Below are 17,763 nucleotides of genomic sequence, written 5' to 3'. Positions count from 1 at the left end.
CCTGATCCAAACTTGATTCCCTGCCAACAGTCATTTTTCCCTTCAATCTAGGATTTACTCTGTATTCAGAGAGATCTTACTACATAAAAGCCTAATAATGTTTCTCTCAAACATTATCAGTGGTTTCTAGTGACAAAAGGATAAAATTAAAGGTCTTTCATACCCTAATCTGGATCGTGAGCACTTTTGCAGCCTCATCTTTGTGTCTTTTTGTCACTCCAGCCTCTCCCTCACATTTTTTGTTTTGCTTCTGCTTTGCAAAACTAGTACTTGTGCTTCAAAAAGGCACCATTTTTTTTAATGTCCCCCTAGCAAAGTGCCTGGCACATATTAGTGGTTAATACATAGTAGCTGTTGTGATTTCGTGAATAACTTTTTAACTGTGAAGAACCTTCTAAATACAAATTCCTTCAAAATCTAGAATACCAAGCTAACAGAGTATCTTTTTTCACTATTTGTAGCATATCAGATTTAGTTGTGAGGCAGAAAAAGCCAGTACTGGTTTTTATCAGAAGTAATATTTACGGTATCTCAGAGGTAATTCATTGTTTCACTACAGGAGTCGCATCTGAAATAAAAATGTCTGATGGCTGTTAATGTTGTGTAACATATAAGAAAAGCATATATTCAAATTTCAGAGATAAGTGTTGACCTAGATTATTTATTTTTTTCACTGAGGATGAATAATTATAACAAACTCACATATATTTTTATAAAATTGCATTTTATATATTAAATGAAATGCTCCCACTTTGGAAAATCAGTAGCAGTTAGCAGTAAGGCACGCAGTGGTAAGAAGAGTGTGTTTGTGAAGAAAAACAAAGGCAATGCACTATTTTGAGGGGATACTTCATTTAGGTTAAATTTAAAACAATAAACAGAAACCTGAACACTTGCATAAATTTGCTTACATTTTAATTTTGCTCTGTAGACACTGATCTTTCTCTGATTTGACTCTAAAAGGTGTCTTATCTGAGTGAACTTTGGCCAGGGTTTTTTTTTTTAAATAATGTTATTAGTCAAGTATTTATTAGTCAAATATTGAGGCAAAGTAATGTGGGAATACAATACAAGCATCAGACAAAGAGGAGGTTAAAGAGAATTATAATAATAATGAGTAGTGTATGAAACATTACTACTTGGATAGAAAAACTTAAATACAAAAATCCTAAATTGGCCTTAAATAATGCCCTGAAGTATATGATTGATAGAACCTGGAGGAATTTGGTATTTGAATGTTTTTGAAGCCATATTTTTGAAATTTTAGCTGTTTAGTCAAGAGCTTTTTTATTCTGACATTCCTTAACCATTCTGTCTTTCCATTTAAAAGAAATGTCTGTGTGACATGTCTTCCTGGGTTTTTTTTGTCCTTTGTATTAATGCTCCAGTTTGTTTTATACTATATTTCTTAGCCCCCAGATTTATCATGGGACATCACTGAAACCAGTGGTAGGGTCGTTTGTGACAGCCTAACAATGTGAATCTAACTATCTTGATATTTAATTTATGTCTTTCTGAAGGATTTAACAAGTTAATTATGTATATTCTAGGTGTGTCACGGGGTCCCAGCCCTGTCAGCCTTGGAAATCAGGATACCTTACCTGTGGCAGTCGCCCTTACAGAATCTGTTAATGCCTACTTTAAAGGAGCAGATCCCACCAAGTTAGTTTTTAAAATATATACATGTATGTGTATGTATGTGTGTTGGGTGGAGGAGGCAGTGGGGCTTGGTGATAAATATTAAGAATTACATTTTGATTCTGTGTAGATTACAGTTTTCTCTTGTTTATTTACCTGCTTTTTTGCTATCTAAGGTAGTCATTTGACGATTGCATTCAATGTACATTCATTCATCAAATTCTTGAGCACCTATTATTTCTAAGACTCTGTTACATGTGCAATGAGGATACTTTAGTAAACAAACGAGTTCTCTCCTGAGCTTGCATTATAGTGAGGGAAAACTAAATATCAAAGAAACAGCTGTATGTATTGGATATTGATACACGCTATGAAGAAAAATAAACCAGGGTTAGAGGCTAGAGAATAACATTAGATAGAGGGCTACTATTTTAGATAGAATGATCAGGGTAAACTTTTTTGAGGTTAATTTAAGCAGGTAGTTGAAAGACATGGAGGAGCAAGCCATGCAGATATCTGAGGAAAGTATTCCAGGAAGAGGGAACCAGTGAGTGTAAGATACCAAGGTAAAAGCATATTTGGTATATTCAAGAAACAGCAAGCAAAACCATGTCACTGAGTAGGAGTAAACAGGAGAGTACTTGAAGATGAGTCCGGAGAGGTATGAGACCAGGTTAGGCATTATAGGCCATGATAAAGAATTTGGAATTTATTTTGAGTAACATGGAAAGCCAGTGGAGGCTTTGAGCAGAGGAATGATGAAATTACATGTGTTTTCAGAGGAGCGCTGGTTGCTGTATGGAGAATAAACTGGGGGCAGAGGGTGCGGTGGGCAGTCAGAATTAATGCAGAGAGAAAGTTAGAAAATTAATTACAGAAGTCCAGGTGAGAGATAATGGTAGCTTGTATAAGGGTATTAGCAGAGCAGGTGATGAGTAGTAATGAGATTCTGAATATATTTTGAGAACAGAATTGTCAAGATTTGCTGGAGGCAAAATGCTAAGTTTGAAGTTTAAGACATCTTAGTGGAAATGTTGAATTGATACTTGGATACATGATTCTGGAGTTCAAGGGGTAAGTCTAGGCTAGAGATAAAATACTTGGTAGTGTAATTAGTTTGTAGATAATACTCAAAATTAGTGGCCTTAAGGAATAGATAGAAAAGAGATCTGAAAACTAAGTCTTGATTCCCTCCAGTGTTTAGAAAACAGGAAGATGAGAATGATTTAACAAAGGAATTTGAGAGAGCAAGCAGCAAGAGAGGTGAGGAGAGAACCAATAGACCCATGTCTAGAAACTAAGTGAATAAATCATTTCTTGAAGGCAGGTGTGAACCTGTATCTGATGCTGCTTGACAGGTCAAGAAAAATTGACCATTGACAATAATTGGTGACATTCACAAGAGAGATTTTAGTGGCATAGTGGAGATGAAAGTATGCTTTGAGAGTGTTCAGGAGCCGAAGGTGATGCAGTCTAGACAACTGTATTTGGAAAGAACAAATGCAGTTATTTCAGGATGTTTTGGTCTAAGTGGGAGCAGAGAAATGGAATGGTAGCAGGAGTGAGGTGGTGGAATCAAAGGAGGGTTTTATTTATTTTCATTTTTGTGTTTTTTAAAAGATGATATATATTTCAGCATGTCTGCATGCTGATGGGAAAGATCCGTTATTTACGGAAAAACAGGACTTGCAGAAAAAAGAGGGAACAATCACATGAATGAAGTCCTTCAGTATATAAGAGCAGATGAGTTCCAGTGCAGAATTGCTGGGATTGGCCTGAGGTACAGAAATTGATTATCTGTTGAAACAGTATGGACTGCAGAATATATGGATAAAAAGTTAGGTAGATTTACTAGTGAGAGTATGAGGAAGTTATTTTTTTATTTCCTCAGTAAAATTAAGAGCACAGTCATCAGCTAAGAGTTGGGGGAAGGACTATTGCAGGTTAGAGATAAAAGGGGAAGCTAGGAAAAGACCAAAAGAAGAATAAATAGACTTCGGAAATGTGATAGGATTACCAAAGGGGTCCAGTTGAGAGTTTTGGCTATGTAGTTATATGTTTCAAAGGAAGAAAGAATAGAGGGTTGGAAGAAGCAATGAGGAGCAAGGGGGACAGCTACCATCACCATCACCAGGCCCAGTGCTTTTTGGGGTTTGGGAGGGAAAAATAGCCACAACTAGGTATAGCATTATGAGGAAAGCAATATCCTTCCAGGGAGGGAATGGTTATCACAAAAAAGTGAAGGAATATTATCAGTGTGCTTGCATTTGTGTTTAGAGTTTAATTCCAGGAAAAGATGATGCTAGATGAGTATACCATTTCATGTATATAATTTTTTAAAATTAAATTGAAAAAATAATCTATAGTTATGATAAAGGATATAGATATACACACATATAGGTGCGTGTGTGTGTGCGCACGCGCACGCGTGTGCCTTTTTAAACCAAATACTTTAAATAGAGATTAGAGCATTTTATTTAAACACTTTTCAAAATCCCTGTTTTAGGTGTATTGTGAAGATCACTGGTGATATGACAATGTCATTTCCAAGTGGAATTATTAAAGTCTTCACCAGCAATCCAACTCCAGCTGTGTTGTGCTTCAGGGTGAAAAATATCAGCAGACTAGAGCAGATTCTTCCAAATGCACAGCTTGTGTTCAGGTTTGTGTACTTTTTGTTTTGAAGGTTGAAATTTCGTTTTAAGATTTTCTTTCCTGCTGTGCACAGTGGCTCACGCCTGTAATCCCAGCAGTTTGGGAGGCTGAGGCAGGTGGATTGCTTGAGCCCAGTTGTTCAAAACCAGCCTGGGCAATGTGGCAAAACCCCATCTCTACCAAAAAAAAAAAAAAAAAAAACAAGAACAAAAATTAGCTGGGCATGATGATGCGTTCCTGTAGTCCCAGCTACTCAGGAGGCTGAGGTGGGAGAATCGCTTGAGCCTGGGAGGCAGAGGTTGCAGTGAGCCAAGATCGTGTCACTGCACTCCAGCCTTGGTGACAGAGCTAGACCCTGTCTCAAAAAAAAAGTTTTTCCCCTTCTTCTTTGAAATAATATTATTCAATTTGAAAACCATACCAAAATTATTCTTACTAAACACCCTTCTGCTGTCTTTTTATTTTGTTTTCAGTGGTGCTAATAGTTATTTTAAGATTCTTTTCTCTCTCTCCATCTTATCTTTCAAGCAAGCTTCTCCTGTGTTCCATTCTTCATCCCCTGATCTAATTTTCCTTCATCCCACCTCTTGGTTTATTTCTGCTAGTTTTTCCTGTGTCACCAAATTACAACACAGAGGCAAAAAATAAAGATAAGTCAATAAAATAACAAATATATTTTTTATATATGTAGTGATCCATCACAATGTGATTCCAACACAAAAGATTTTTGGATGAACATGCAAGCTGTTACTGTCTACCTCAAGAAGTTGTCAGAGCAAAATCCAGCTGCTTCTTATTATAATGTAGATGTATTAAAGTATCAGGTAAGTGTCACGACATTGCAAAAATTCTAAATTAAAATATTAAAAAATGGAATCTAGCATATAATTAAATGAATAAGTATGTCATAGCCAAGTGAGTTTTTTCCCAGAAATTCAAGGATGTTTTGAAATTAGAAAATCTGTTTATAAGCCAGTGGAGATTTTGACCAGTTGGGTAAAATTCACCATTTATTTATGATTAAAATACTGAGTAAATATAAATGCATAAATTTGTCCTTAAGCTGAAATGACTAGCAGTATCAGTCTTAACAATGAAACTCCCAAAGTAATCAATTAAAGTTAGGAATGGCAGAGATGCCCATTAGTAGATCCTGTTAGTATATAAGAGTTTTCTGGATGTGTTAGCCAGTACAGTCAGGTAAGAGAACAAAATAAGCATTAATAAATACTGGGAAAGAGGAATCAAAATTATTATTGCTTACAGGTGATATATTCCTCTCACGAGAACCAATTGAAGAACTATTTGGCATAAGGACATTTAATATAGGTGGTCAGTTTAGTAATTAATACCAAAATTAATAACTTTCAAAACCAATTACAAAAACTAGTGGAGAAAAATATTCATAATAGAACAATTAGGAAGAAACACAACACAATCTCTAGTGACTTGAATATGGAAAGATTCATGCTGTAAAAGTTTAGCTGTTTCTCAGTTAACTTATACACCTAATATAATACTGATCAGAAGCCCAGTAGAGTTACGTCTTTGTGTTTGGAGGCTTGACAATCATTTTCATGTTTCTCTAGAAGAATAAAGCTTACAAGAATAAGTCAAGAATTTTTTATTTTAAAGAGATGGAGTCCCATTCTCTTGCTCAGGATGGAGTAGAGTAGCGTGATCACATTTCACTGCAGCCTCAAACTCCTGGGCTCAAGCAGTCTTCCAGCCTTAGCCTCCCGAGTGACTGGGACTAAAGGCACAAACCACCGCTTCTGGCAAGAAATGTTTTAAACAGTAAAGTGGAGTAATGTTTTAGCTTTAATGGGAAAGCTTAGTATAGACAGTATTTAAAATAGTTTGGAACTAACGCAGCAGTAGATGGCCAGATGAAGGAATAGATTAGAGTATCCAGAAATAGATCTAAGAATAAATGGAAAATTGTTTATACGACATAGTAGCATTTCAAGGCAATGTGGACGTGATGAATTTTTCAAAAAATGATGTTGAGGATAGCAAGCTAGACACTTGAGAAAAAAATTAAGGTGAATCCCTGTTAGACTTTTAGCCAATGTAAAATCCATGTGTATCAAAGGTTTAATAATAATAATAAAAGATACCATACCATAAAGGTACTAAAATAAAGTCATGGGTGAAGATACAGTTGACCCTTAAACAAAAAGGATCTATAAACTGTGCAGGTCCACTTATACGAGGATTCTTTTTAACCAAACACCAATTGAAAATGCAATGATTGTGGATGCAAAACTCATGTATAAACAGAGGGCCAACTTTTTCTATATGTGGGTCCCACAGGGCCAACTATGTTTCTTGAGTGTGCACAGATTAGTATATACACAGGGGTCCTGGAACCCACCCTCCCAAGTATGCTGAGGAACAACTGTATATGTATCTCTCTGTGTGTGTATATATGTAATACATATTTATTACATATTTTAATCTTGAAGTGCAGAAGACCTAAGTATGATATGAAACCCAGAAGCCATGTAAGAAGAGAATGAAATATTTGATAAATAAATGTGTGTGTATAAAATATTTTGTTAAACCTTTAAACACAATCAGTATTTAATCTGTGGGAAAAGTATTTACGACACATAAGATGAACCAAAGGGCTTACCCCAAAGAGCCCTTGTAAATTTGTAAGCAACATGTGAATAACTCAATAGACAAATAACCTATGGAAAGATGCTTCATGTCAGTAGTAATGAGAGCAGTAAATACTAAGATAACAATGAGGTGTCAGTTTTAGCCCATCAGATTGACAAAAATGAAAGTTCGCTTTATCCAGTATTAAGAAGGTTATGATCACTTGTTAATAGGATGCAAGTAAAACCTCTTAGAAGGCAATTCTGTTAGATTGTTGAAAGATGTAACCTTTAATTCAACAATTCCACTTCCAGAAATCATCAGAAATACACAATTGGATGAAGATAAGGCATAAAGGATATTCGCTGTAGCATTGTTTAGAAACCACCTAAGTACATACACATCAGCAGAGGAGGAAATTAATTACTATAGCCATTAAAAAGAATGACATGGATCTGTTTGCATATGCCTGAAGAGTCTGGAAGGATATATGCCAGGATTCCAAGGGATAAATTTCCTACTTTATATTTCTCTATTTTTTGAGTTTTTAATAGGGTAATTTTATTAAAATGGCTTATGTTTCTAGAAAAATACTTAAAGAATAAAAAAGTGCTGCCACTTAAATTGACTTAAAGTTTCTTACAGGTGTTCATTTATTCAACAGATGTGTATTATTCAGTGCATGTAATTGCTGGGAGTAGGACAGGGAGACAGTAAAGATCAGTAATATTCTATGGGCTGGACTTCGTTGCTCTCGTCTATAATCCCAGTACTTTGAGAGGCTGAGGCGAGAAGATTGCTTGAGCCCAGGAGTTCAAGACCAGTCTGGGCAATAAAAAGAAACCCCATCTCTACAAAAAATGTAAAATTATCTGGGTGTGATGGCACAAGCCTGTAGTCCTAGCTAGTACAGAGGCTGAGGAGGGAGGATTGCTTGAGCCCAGGAGGTTGAGGCTGCAGTGAGCCATGAGCATGCCACTACAGTCCAGCCTGGGCAACAGAGTGAGACCCTGCCTCAAAATAATAATCATAATATTCTATGTTAGAAAATGAGTGGTATGGAAAAAAGAAAAAGTATAGACTAAGGTAAGGAAGATTGAAAATACAGTTTTCAGTGTAAATTTAAACAGAGCAGTCAGAGTAGGTCTCCTTAAAAAGGAGCCATTGGACAAGGAGCTTAAGAATTTGAAGGAATTATACCATTTACTGTGAGTCATGTGATTAAACATTTGAAGTTGGAAGTATTCTAATTCCAACTTGTGGTACTACGTGGTGACCTTTTTTCTCGTGTTCTAAATCTGAATTCTTATAATGTATGAAGAATCTTTGAATTCTGTGTTGAATGTTGGAAGATTCGCAAACTACATGCATAAATAAGAATTCCTTCATAAAATGCTGATTTCTGGGCCCTGTCCCTAAGCTGTTGAATCAGATTTTCTGCAGTTGGAGCTAAGGGAATGTGTGTTATAAACAAGCACCACAGCAATTTTGATGTAAGTAGTAGTAGGTCCCCACATTGAGAATGATCCTTACTCCTTTGAGATAGGTCTGCTTCACTCTGCCAGCAGATAGTCCCCTCATTAGATATTTTTGATTTTGTGGACTTACATTTTCAAGTGTCCATGTCATTAACATGACTTCTTAACTTTTCAGGCCAGAAACAATTGTTTGTTCTTTTCTCTTTAAAGGTATCATCAAATGGTATTCAGTCCACTCCTCTGAATCTTGCAACATACTGGAAATGTAGTGCTAGCACCACAGATCTTAGAGTGGATTATAAATACAATCCAGAAGCTATGGTGGCACCTAGTGTGCTTTCCAACATACAGGTGGTGGTACCAGTGGATGGAGGAGTAACGAACATGCAGTCCCTTCCGCCTGCAATATGGTAAATTAAACATACGTTTCTGAATTCCCACTAAATTTTTGTTGCAATCCCCAACTTCTAGAACCCAAGTTCTGTAAGTTTTCTTAGAAATTTGAAAAAGTTTTGTGCCTTTTTCCATAGAAACCACGCTGTAAAAGATGCAGTTCATTTTACTAGTCAAACCATAGTAACCTTAATCAAAAATAAACAAAACTAGTTTTGCTCTAAGTACCACCCAGACTTCAATGATTCCATACTAACTTTACCATTAGGCAGAGTGCTTGACCTCTCTAAACTTCTTTTTTTTTTTTTTCATTTAAAAAATACAAATATTTTATGGATTAAATATAGCATCTGGCAAGTCTATAGGAACAGGAACACCTGTCTAATTAGTGTTTAATGGTATTAGTTACTGCCATCTCTTAGCAACTTCTCCTGTCCCCTCTGTTAGTATTAGTATAGACTAACCACTCTTTATAGTTGCTTCATCATTTAATAACATGTGTCTTCCTTCACTAATGAAGGTACTGATCCCTATACACATTCCATTTTACTTTCTCTGACCAATAGGAATGAGAAGAATTACATAATTTGGTAAACTTCCATTAATTGAAAAAGATACAGCATTACATTTATACTATATCATAAACACATTTTCACCAGTTAATACTACTTAAACTTAGCAATATATTTGTTGTAGTGAAAATATTTAAAATACACTTATTTATTGAGGTCCCATTCATGTATCAGGTACTATACTAGACACAAAACCTGAAGATATCTGTTCTTATTGCAGGAATGCAGAACAAATGAAAGCCTTTTGGAAATTGTCTAGTATTTCAGAAAAATCAGAAAATGGAGGTAAGTGTGTGTGTCCTTTTTTATTTATAAAATGATGTCACTGAAAATTGATTTTTTTTTTTTTTTTGAGACAGAGTCTAGCTTTGTTGCCAGGCTGGAGTGCAGTAACACAATCTCAGCTCACTGCAACCTCCGCCTCCTGGGTTCAAGGAATTCTCCTGCCTCAGACTCCTGAGTAGCTGGGATTACAGGCACGTGCCACCACACCCAGCTAATTTTTGTTTGTTTGTTTTTTAGTAGAAACAGGGTTTCACTATGTTACCCAGGATGGTTTTGATCTCCTGACCTCGTGATCTGCCCACCTCGGCCTCCCAAAGTGCTGGGATTACAGGCGTGAGCCACTGCGTCCGGCCATGGGTGCACCGTTCCTGGAAGCACTGCAATACCTTTTTTAAGGGCAAGTTTATGTAAAGTTTCCTCCTGGAATTTCATGCCCTCAGTTCTAGAACTGACCACTAGGTGGAAGTTAATACCTTTAGAATGGACCAGCTGAAATTCAGAACACATTTGTTCGTCTAGATTGAGTATGTGTTCTCTATAAGAAAAAATTTATTTTGCCATAACTTTATAAATATTATGTAAATACTTCTTATATTTACATGCTAACATTAAGAAACTATACCTAGTAAATTTAAAGAAATAGAACTGTTCCATGTAGGTAACCTGATAACTAATTGAAACTGATTTAACACAGTTTAGTTCATTCTGTTAATGGGATTCTCCTGACCTCCCAGAAATCATGTAGACACTTCCAGGCTTTAAAAAGCCCCTTGCCGTCCCGGCACAGTGGCTCACGCTTGTAATCCCAGCATTTTGGTAGGTCGAGGCGGGTGGATCACTTGAAGTCAGGAGTTCAAGACCAGCCTGGCCAACATGGTGAAACCCCATCTGTTTTAAAAATACAAAAATTAGCTGGGTGTCGTGCTGCATGCCTGTAATTCCAGCTATTCAGGGGACTTAAGCATGAGAATCACTTGAACCCAAGGAGGCGGAGGTTGCAGTGAGCTGAGATGGTGCCCCTGCTCTCCAGCCTGGGTAACAGAGTGAGACTCTGTCTCAAAAAAGAAAAAAAAAGCCCCCTTGCCTTCTGCAGTTCTCTGAAAGAACCTTTTTCCTGTCCATTTCCCCCTATTAAAGCTAACTATCAGCAGCATTCAATTTTCTGATGATTATTTTAAGGAGAAGCAAGTTATGCTTCTCTCACTAAGTACATCTGTTTGTGTTCATAATGCCAAGGAAAAGGCTGTCCTAGCTGATCACTTCTATAACTCAACTTATAATAAGGATGTAATTCTTGGGATAGCCAAGTCTTTAACATAGTCTTATTTTCTCTTAATCAAAAGAGAATTCTTCTGCCTTCTTTTGAATGCATAATTTTAGTCTACAATAACTTTTCTGCTTGTTGTTTTAGGGTTTTTTTTGTTTTGTTTTGTTTTGTTTTTGAGACAGAGCCTTGCTCTGTTGCCCAGTCTGGAGTGCAGCTGCATGATCTTGGCTCACTGCAACCTCTGCCTCCCAGGTTCAAGCAATTCTCCTGCCTCAGCCTCCCGAGTAGCTGGGATTACAGGCGCCTACCACCACATCCAGCTAATTTTTGTATTTTTAGTAGAGACAGGGTTTCGCCATGTTGGCCAGGCTGGTCTTGAACTCCTGACCTCAGTTGATCTGCCAGCCTCAGCCTCCCAAAGTGCTGGGATTACAGGCATGAGCCACCATGCCCAGCCTAGTCTCCAATAACGCCTCTATTTGATAGGTTTTTTTGGCTTTTCAAATGTTGCTGAGCTTTTTCTTTTTGAATATTTTGAGCATAATATAAAACATATCAGTAGCTTTTCTCATAGATATTTCTGTAGAAAGGACCATAAATATGTCTGTGTTGTTTATTCATTTACACCTGCCACGCAGAATAAGACTTTTACTGGAGAGCCATACATTGGGTGAAATAACCAAGCAAATCTGCAGTTTCTTTTTTGCTGTTTGGTACTTATAGGTTGCCCACTTTCAGCTGGCCAACTGCATTGACTTTAACCCTAGCTATTAATATATAGCTTTTTGTGAGCCAAGCTGAAATTCCTAGTTTAAATTGAAGTAAACCAGCAATCCTGTTTGCATTAAGGGCTTATAACCAGTTTAGAAGGACAAAAGGATCTTTTTCCCCAATATAATGAAACTATACTATTGTAAATAATTAACAAGAAAGAAATTTGTTCTCTCAAAAATAAGACACAGGCTGGGTGCAGTGGCTCATGCCTGTAATCCCAGCACTTTGGGAGGCCAAGGCAGGTGGATCGTGAGGTCAAGAGATCGAGACCATCGTGGCCAACATGGTGAAACCCTGTCTCTACTAAAAATACAAAAATTAGCTGGATGTAGTGGCACATGCCTGTAGTGTCAGCTACTCGGGAGGCTGAGGCAGGAGAATTGTTTGAACACGGGAGGTGGAGGTTGCAGTGAGCCAAGATCGCACCACTGCCCTCCAGCCTGGCGCAGAGACTCCGTCTCAAAAAATAAAAAAATGAGACACAAATTTTCTAACCAGATTTTAAGTTTCCCTCTGCTATTCAGGTATCAGGTGTTTCTGTGAGGAAATGGAAAAATCTTATAAATGTGGTTTTTGATGTGGTTAGTCAAGCCTTTGAAAAGAATATCCAAGGCCAGGCATGGTGGCTCATTCCTGCAATCCCAGCACTTTGGGAGGCTGAGGCAGGTGGATCACTTGAGGCCAGGAGTTGGAGACCAGCCTAGACAATGTGGCAAAACCCTGTCTCTACTAAAAATACAAAAATTAACCAAGTGTGGTGGCACGTGCCTGTAGTCCCAGTTACTCAGGAGGCTGAGGCACGAGTCTAGCTTGAACCTGGGAGGCAGAGGTTTCAGTGAGCCAAGATTGCACCACTGTATTCCAGCTTGGGCCTTAGAGGGAGACTCTGTCTCAAAAATAAATAAATAAATAAATAAATAAATAAATAAATAAATATCTAAATAAGAATGCTGTAAAATAGGCTGGGCACGGTGGCTCACGCCTGAAATCCCAGCACTTTGGGAGGCTGAGGCGGGTGGATCATGAGGTCAGGAATTCAAGACCAGCCTGGCCAATATGGTGAAACCCTGTCTCTACTAAAAATACAAAATTAGCCAGGCATGGTGGTGTGCGCCTGTAATCCCAGATACTCAGGAGGCTGAGGCAGGAGAATCGCTTGAACCCAGGAGGCGGAGGTTGCAGTGAGCCAAGATCGTGCCACTGCACTCCAGCCTGGGCAACAGAGTGAGAGACTCTGTCTCAAAAAAAAAAAAAAAAAATTCTGTAAAATAGAAATCTGTTTTCTGTTGCTGACTGTGTACTCAGAAGAGGGACAGGAAATATTTCTAAGGTGATTGTCAAGGTTGTTGCTCTTAGTCTATGGTAGAACTTTTGCACAACCAAATTGGTTATCAAGAATTGTAAAAGTTTGAGGGCCTGGATAGTAATTAAGAATAAGGCAGCAGTTCATCTCCACTACTGATCTATGCCTCCAGGCATAATAATACAAGTTGGATCAATGTTGTGACATCTTATTCTCCATTTCTCTGTGTAGTGTTAAACTTCTGTGCAGGGGATCACAGGATCTTACTGCTAGTACCTAGCATTTCTGTCCATTTGCTCTACCCAGAAACCTGGGAACCCTCCTAGACTCCTCCTTTCTCATTTCTTGATTCCAACTCCTAAATATCTTTCAAATAACTTTCTTAATATCTTTCCTTTTTATTAGCCCTAGTTCAGATCCCCCTTTCCTATCATCTGGAGTCCTAAACTGTTTTGACTTACAGTTGGTCTCCCAACCTTGCATCTTGTGCTTCTCTTCCCTTTTGAGACACTAATCTGAAATGTTCTTGTCTTCCTTATCTTTGGTGACTTCCCATGGTTACATCATGAATTTCTTACCATGGCCTGGCCCATGCTACCACTCTAGTCTCATCTGCCACTCCCCTCTACCTGTATCCTGTTCTCCTGCTAATCTGATATAGATGCTATTTCGTTAAATGCATCATGCTCTCTCTGTCTCTGCATCTTTGGTAACTTCTGCCTAAAATACACACCGTCATCCCCACCACCATTTATAATTTTCAGCTGAGATAGGTGCTTTTGTGCCTGTAGCTCCTCAGAGCTCCTTTAGAGCATTTATAACATTCATTATAATTATTGGTTTACTGTTCCTGCCATTCCAGTAGACTGAGGTATACTGAATAAATGGTGATGATACTAGAAACAAAACACCTCAGAAATACCTACTTGGCATTATGTTAGACCAGTAAAACTTTAAAAAGAAAAGTGAATAGAAAATAGCAATGTTATACAACTCTTCCCAACCGTAGTTACCTTTCCATCTTTACTTCTTCTACTACTCAGTAGTCATTTCTTTTTTAACTTTATGCCACCTATATCCCTCCTAGGGTTTTTCTCTGGGCTGTCCTCAGTTACTTCCTTCTTCTCTTTTGACTCGCCTCAACATGCATATAGCATAGGAGTCCAGTAGTTAACATCTCTGAAGATTAGTATTGAGTCAAAGAAAAGCATGGGTTATTTACTTAATGAAAATTGATATTCACTAAAAAATATGAGATTTGGAAACAGGATAATGGTTTGTTTACTGTGCACATCTAATGAACGTAGCACAGGACTGATGTAGTTTAGCTTACTTGCTCATTTGATTCTATTTTGTGTGAAATGTATTTTACCCTGTGTAAGTGCTTTATTCTTTTCTTTGTAGGTTCTGGGTCCCTCCGAGCAAAATTTGATCTTTCAGAAGGACCTAGTAAACCCACGACACTTGCAGTACAATTCCTCAGCGAGGGAAGTACCCTTTCAGGAGTAGATTTCGAACTTGTGGGCACTGGCTATAGGCTTTCCTTAATAAAGAAGCGGTTTGCTACTGGTAAGTTAGGAGATTTCAAACTTTTTAATGTACATGAGAAACATTTGTATTCTAACAGTTACTGAAAAACTGTCAAGCAATTTATAATCTAAAGACATGGAAATTTTTTCTTTAACCCTTGGTACAAGGTGCCAGGTAGAGACACACCTGGGAGAGAGTTCTTACAGTCAGTATAGCTGAACACCTGTTATCTGATTCTAATGTACTGTAAATAGCAGATGGGAACTAGAGTTTTGTATTGGTAACCACAGTGGAAAATGTCCTTAGAGTGCATTTGAAATTGTAATTGCAAAGGTCTGCTTGGCGTTTTTCAGGACGATACCTGGCGGATTGTTGATGGACCTGGGAAAGTGATGTGGCTTCAGGGAGTACAAACCTGCCATTCTGCATTATCTGTTCTTTCCAAACACTATTTTAACTTGTATGATGTCTTTCAAACTTAGACATATTTGAGAGCTGACTACAAACATTAAATCGCACTTTTAAAGTGAGTCATTGAAACAAATAGTACTGAAATGATTCTCTGTGTTGTAAATGATCAACTACAATATTCAGGAAGCACATTTATTCAGATTCTCAGTAAAAATGAAGTTTTTGTAGGATTAATTTTTAAATTATTTCCAGTGTCTATGTTGAAAAAAAGGGTTATAGTGTAATATCAGGCCTAAAGTTTCAGGAGAGCAAGCACAAAGTAATTTAGCTTTCCATACATTTTTAGAGTCAGAGATAACTTTGAAATTTCATAAGTTTGATATTCAGTGGATACAAATAGAACATGAATTCTAAGTTTTGGGTAATGTTAACTCAGAACACTTAATCAAATTGAGCTATGTGCCATAAGGTAATCAGACCAGAGTCCAAGTTGTATGCAAAAAATCTATAATTTGATTCTCATAAACATATTAATAAAGTATAAGTGATGTTTTATATGATTTTTAAAAAAAATTCTCAAGTGCAATGTGTTTTAAAATAAGCTTGCAAATGACAGCAGAGACATTTACTTCTGCAGTTAGTTAACTTTATAGAAGTTGTGATTTTTTTGATGAATTAATGCTGTAGATTTAATTTATTTTTATATGGAATTGCATAACGTGTGCCTTTTAAAACAATAACAAAAACCAGAGATGTGCCTATACGATTTGTGTTCATTAATGTGCCTCACTTTTTTTCTCAGTCTGAATCTTCTGTTCAGAATCTTACAGTGATCAAGCATTTTTATAAGATATTTGCAATTTTTGTAAATATTTTTGGCCTGCAACTGGGAAGGGGATTCAGAGTCATAAAGCCTAACTTAAGAATCCTGGCTCAGGATTCTTTGGTGATACACTGTAGCCACTAGAAAGAGAAATAAACCCAATGGCATGTGTTTACAGGAAGAAAGATTACCTTCAGATACTTGACATTAACCTCATCAAAAGTGTGTGAATTTTAAAACAAATTCTAAAAAAACTATAGTGCTAAATTGGTAACTGGTATTTTAACTCTCAATTTAGCATTTTCCTTGACACTTTATCATTTAAAATTTATGCATTTATTTACTGATTGTGTTGTGAACATGAGTTTTATGGTATTTTGTGAGGAATGCATTTTTTAAAAGATTAATTTTGGAAACAGAAGGAGAAGCACTGCCATTTGTTTTTATTTCAACAATTGGAAAAATTACCAATTTGTACATTTTAATTATTCAATTTCTACTTTGTAAAAATAGGGAAATTATTTGAAGTGATATATTTGGTTAAACATTTCTAAAAATAAACTACCAATACTAAATAGTAAGAAACCTAACTTTAGTAGCAAATCTTGATTAATTGAAGAAATAAAATATTTCGGATAAGGTTTCATAATTTACAAATGGGAATTTCATTTATAATAATAAATATGAGTGTCCTTTATTTGCCTAGTAGAAGTGATAAATTGTGTTATATATGATAATTTATATAAAACCACTAATTGTTCCGTTAAGCTTCACAGAAAATAAAACCTCTATTACTAGACATTTATGTAACATCTTGCTATACTAAATACAGCAGAAAATCTACTCTTTAGCAATATATAACACAGTATGTGCTTTTTTATATATTCAATGTTAGCCCAAGTCTGAATTTACATTTGACTAAAGCAGCACATAAGATAATTTGCTAAAATGCTAATCTTTACTAAATAGTGAGCTAAATTAGAATTTCTAACTCTTATATTGTGCTCTTTTAAATGCCAATTACACAGTCCCTTACTGGAATTCTAACTAATTTGCTTTGCAATCAAACTGCTTTTAGGGCAGCCAATATTTTATTATTGGAATTCAGACACTGTTCTTACCATGTTTGTTTTTAATCAACTATTACCTAAAAATGTACAAATTAGTGAAATGGTTAAACTTCTGCACTTTCTTAATTACCACAGTCTTCATACCAAGTATTGGGTACAGGTTACAATTTTGAAGCCATATGAGTTTATATTGATTTTTTTTTCCATTTAAAAATCCACTAATGGTGTAAAAGAGACCAGTAGATTTTCAATGGGAAATGTACCTAGCAAGCTGGTTCTTGCTTATATATAGTGATAAACTTTGTAGCTGCCTCTTTAACCAAGAATTTGTAAACACAACTCTAATAAATGTGAGTTTTTAAGGATTGTTATTTACTACTTTGGATTGTAATTAGAACAATGCACATCTGTCTTCCAAGATTTTGTAAATATTTTTGATTTTTTTCATTAAATGTAAATTTTACATAAAAGTTGTGCTCTTAATAAACATGTAATATATAATTTATCAATTGGTTTATGTGTCTTTGTACTTGATAGTAATAGCTATATCATAATGTTAGGACAAGGCAAGCTGGCCAAGTAATTGGTTTTTAACTTTGTACTACTGTTTGAACAGGCATACAGATCGAATTGTTATTTATTGGTTATATAGAAAGCTTCATTTGGAGTATATCCCAAAGTGTCAAAATTGTTTAACAAGGGATTATTTTTAATATATTTTAAGATATATTTAAATTGATGTTAAATTTTTGCAGACTTTCTTCCTAACCAGTTGCTCAGGAACACAGTCTCAGACAGTTCAAAAATCATAATGTTCCAAAGAATTAGTTAAGACAATCAAGCCTCCCAAAATAGTAAATTTAGGAAGGAGCAAAAGAAGGAAATTAGAAAAGAAAGAATTTATCCTAACTATTGAAAATTTTGGGCTGGGTGCAGTGGCGCATTACTGTAATCCCA

The 17,763-nt window shown here is 36.3% G+C and overlaps 1 protein-coding gene across 1 annotated transcript in view; it reads left to right on the top strand.

Moving 5' to 3' along the window:
• Window positions 1-17,311, top strand: part of FCHO2 (FCH and mu domain containing endocytic adaptor 2) — a 134,284-nt gene extending 116,973 nt beyond the window's left edge. Inside the window, exons 20-26 of the mRNA XM_055367023.2 lie at window positions 1,551-1,662; window positions 4,145-4,300; window positions 4,985-5,117; window positions 8,589-8,788; window positions 9,564-9,628; window positions 14,377-14,541; window positions 14,856-17,311. Of these exons, the coding sequence (XP_055222998.1) occupies window positions 1,551-1,662; window positions 4,145-4,300; window positions 4,985-5,117; window positions 8,589-8,788; window positions 9,564-9,628; window positions 14,377-14,541; window positions 14,856-14,878 (854 nt within the window). The 3' untranslated portion in view covers window positions 14,879-17,311. The remainder of the gene's footprint in view (window positions 1-1,550; window positions 1,663-4,144; window positions 4,301-4,984; window positions 5,118-8,588; window positions 8,789-9,563; window positions 9,629-14,376; window positions 14,542-14,855) is intronic.
• The last annotated feature ends 452 nt before the right edge of the window (window positions 17,312-17,763 follow it).

Source organism: Gorilla gorilla, chromosome 19 (assembly GCF_029281585.2).
Source record: "Gorilla gorilla gorilla isolate KB3781 chromosome 19, NHGRI_mGorGor1-v2.1_pri, whole genome shotgun sequence".
In the NCBI taxonomy this organism is placed as follows: Eukaryota; Metazoa; Chordata; class Mammalia; order Primates; family Hominidae; genus Gorilla; species Gorilla gorilla.
Note: the sequence above shows the minus strand (reverse complement) of the source record. Positions and strands in the feature narration are given on the sequence as shown.